Raw genomic sequence first — 3,654 nt, forward strand, 5'->3', positions numbered from 1 at the left:
ATCTCTTAATAAAAATTTATATATTTAATCTTAAAAAAAAAATAATATATATATAAAAAAAAGTTATTTTTAATATTAGCTATGTATATCTATAATTATTTTCTATATTCATATATAGCACTTAGTGCACCCTTAACTGATGATATATTATGAGTACATCCATATTTAATATATAAAAAGGTTAACAATAACTTTTATTAATAAATATAATAATGAGGATATAGATTATAATAGAAATAAGATAAATTTTTTATTAAATTAGATAAATGTCTCTTTAAAATGGTTATTGCATCATGAATAATAAAAATATTAATTCAAGGTATTTTTATTTAAAAGACAATAAATGTTATAATAAATAAATTATTTTATTTGATGTAACATAATTTATAAAAGTTGCACATTTAATACAAAATTATTTTTATTATTAAAAAATATAGTAATGATTTCTATATATATTCTTTAACTTATTTGCTCCACACTCGTAAAAAAGAATTGAACATAAAGTTATTAAATCAATTCCATATCAATGTTTAATATATTTCTAATCTTATATTATATTGCTCTTTTCTTTAATCCACAATAGTTCTAATTTGAAAGTTGTAGTTTTTCTTTATGTTTTATTTTGATTTTTTCCATAATTAAAAGTACTGAAAATATTATAACAGATAAATTAATACACAAAAAAATTATTCTTTCAATTTCCGGTTCTTGAGCATTGACATTTATTATAGATAATAGAAATGAAATAAAAGACAAAATAAAAGCAAAATATAATGAACATACCTTTGAAATATTATTATATTTTTTTAATGTTTTCTTATTACATTTTAATTCTTTATCTTCCTTTTTTGCCTCTATTCCACTTTCTTGTTCTGCGTCTATACACTCTTCTATTTCTTTTTGCCCATTATTTTGTTCTAATTCCGTTTTTACTTTATATTGTTGTTCACATAATTTTAATTCTTCTTTTCCTTGTCCTATTTTATATATTTTTTCTGCTAATAATCTGTTAGCTCCTAAATTTAATATATTTGAGTTGTTTTTGTAATTCCACGACCTAAAAGAATACCACTAAAATAAGAAAAATACATTCAGTGTATAAAAAAATATTTTTTCATATTAATAAAATTTTGATAAAGAAAAATAGTAATAACAAAAAAACATAAATATTTTAAAGTATTATTATTATCCTACATTATTAAAACACTGTAATGCCCAAATTAAAAAGGAAAATATAAAAAGCTTTTTAAGAAAATATAATATATATTTTTTCTCTTTTTTATGATATATTTGTATAGTGAACACATCTGTGGTAATATAACCTTTATAAACGTTGGAATAAAGTCCGAAGTATGCAATAATATTAAAGATATCATTCATTTTCTTGTTCATTTTTTTTTTCTTTTTAATATATAAATTTATTAATTTTTATATATAACTAATAATAACTTAAAAAAAAAAAATTAAATAATTAAAACTTTAAAACTCGATATAAAATAGCAAATGCTAAAATATTTATAAAAAAAAAATACTTTAAAATATCTTATTTAATTTTTTATTTTAAATATCTATAAGAATGTTATGTATTAATATTATTAAAATGCAATTTATGGTAAATTTTGAACATGTATACGTTAAATATTTAGCATTAAAATTAAGTATACTTTTTAATAATTTCTTTAAAACAAATATTTCATGTATTAATAATTTTTTGTTATCTATAAAATAAACAATAGATGAAATTTAAATAATAAAACTATAAATAAAGAATATATTGAAGATAATATTCATTCATCAAACAATGTTAATAATTCCAAACTGTATTATTTTACTTAAGGTAATATATGTACGTATTATTAATTCGGATAATATCAAAAAAGAACAACAGGAAATATAAAAATAATTGCTTTATGGTTAATAAAAGTTATTATTAACCTTTTTTATTTACTACATGCAGTTATACTTATACTATATCACTAGTTAATGGAGCATTGAGTGCCATATAAGCGGCATATAGAAAGAAGTTATATATTCAATAAAACATATCAAACAATTAAAATATAAAATTTTAAATAAAATTTATTATTTTTTAATATTTCTATATAGCTCATGTTAAAGATAATTTATATATATATATATATTTCTATGATTTTGAGATATATAATTTTTTTCTTTTTAAGGTTTTGATAATAAATTCATATATATTTATATATTCAATATGTAATAAAGTACATAGAGACATTTTTATGATATTAAAAAGTGACTGTTATGAGAATATTGAGTTACTTCTAACAACCAACATATTTTATGAGAGTACAATGAAATATTCAAAGAGAAACTATTTCATTAAGAATACAATATTTTTGTTAATATAAGAGATTATTATGTTTTCATTTTTTTTTATTGTATGTGAATTTAATAACTTATAACTAATTAAACTTTAATTAAATGTTAAAGTATGTACTTAAGAGTTTTAAAAATAATAAAACTCAATTTAAAGAAGTTTATATATTTATATTTACTATTTATTAATTTATTTATTCAATACTCAAGCAAAGTATCAAAAAAGCAAATTAAAAAATCACTTTATAATAATTCTAAAGATAGCATAATTGATAATGGTTTTTTTTTAGCTAAATTTATTCGATAATAATTTTATTTCTTATTATAAACTAACACTATAATGATGTGTAATGAATTAATGTTTAATTGTAGGAAGAAATAAAATGAATTAAAAATTTGTGCATGTAGTAATTTTTTTTATATAAATATTATTATATAATACTAAAAATTCATGAGAAAAGCAAAAAAAAGGAAAAAATGAAAAAAATAAACAAAAAAAAATAATAATATTGTATAAATTTATAAAAATTGTAAAAATAGCAATAATTATGATTTAGTAATAAAAAATATAAAGAAGATATATATATAAAAAATGCATTAAAGATGAAATTAATAATTATTTTAATTTTCTTTTAATGATAACATAACTTTAATGTGTATTATAATTTTAATTATTACAAAAAATTATAATTAAATATAAAATTGAGCATATGCATATATATATTTTTTGAAAAGAAAATGATAATATTTCTATAAAAATAAAGGAAAGATTAATAATAGTTATTAATATATATTTATTTATATTACTATAATAAAAAGAATCAATTATAACTGAAAGAATAATATGTATTGAAATAAAATATAATTTAGTATCAATAAAGATACTAGTTTATTATAATTATTACTAAATTTTTTAAAGAATATGGAAGTATATTTTGTTTTAAAACTACATAATTATACATACTTTAATAAATAGTGAAAATAAAATAACATAAAATGAACACTCTAAGCAAAGTTAAATAATATCATTAAAATATTTTTTTCTAATATTTTTGTGATCCGTGGCATATTAGCATAACTTATAAATATGTATATATGTACATAAATTATTTTTTAATTTATTCTTTTTTTCAAGTAAAAAAAAAAAAATCTTATTTCTTTTCAAATTTAAAAAGTTATTTTTTAAAAATAATTATTTTATTTAATCTTCTTATTAAATATAAAAAAAAATTATAAATAAAAATTATTTTATAAGATAATTTTAATTAAAAAAAGAATAAAATGAACAAAAAAAAATATATTATATTTATC

The 3,654-nt window shown here is 16.0% G+C and overlaps 1 protein-coding gene across 1 annotated transcript; it reads right to left on the reverse strand.

Annotated features, from left to right (window-relative positions):
- Positions 1-585: 585 nt before the first annotated feature.
- On the reverse strand, positions 586-1,392 carry PRELSG_0006000 (fam-h protein; the record flags this gene model as incomplete). Its single annotated transcript, XM_028676634.1, has 2 exons — positions 586-1,071; positions 1,195-1,392. The coding sequence occupies 2 exons, from the start codon at positions 1,390-1,392 to the stop codon at positions 586-588; spliced, it is 684 nt and encodes a 227-aa protein (XP_028531249.1).
- Positions 1,393-3,654: the final 2,262 nt, after the last annotated feature.

The sequence above is a fragment of the Plasmodium relictum genome (genome assembly GCF_900005765.1).
Source record: "Plasmodium relictum strain SGS1 genome assembly, contig: PRELSG_00_v1_66, whole genome shotgun sequence".
In the NCBI taxonomy this organism is placed as follows: Eukaryota; Apicomplexa; class Aconoidasida; order Haemosporida; family Plasmodiidae; genus Plasmodium; species Plasmodium relictum.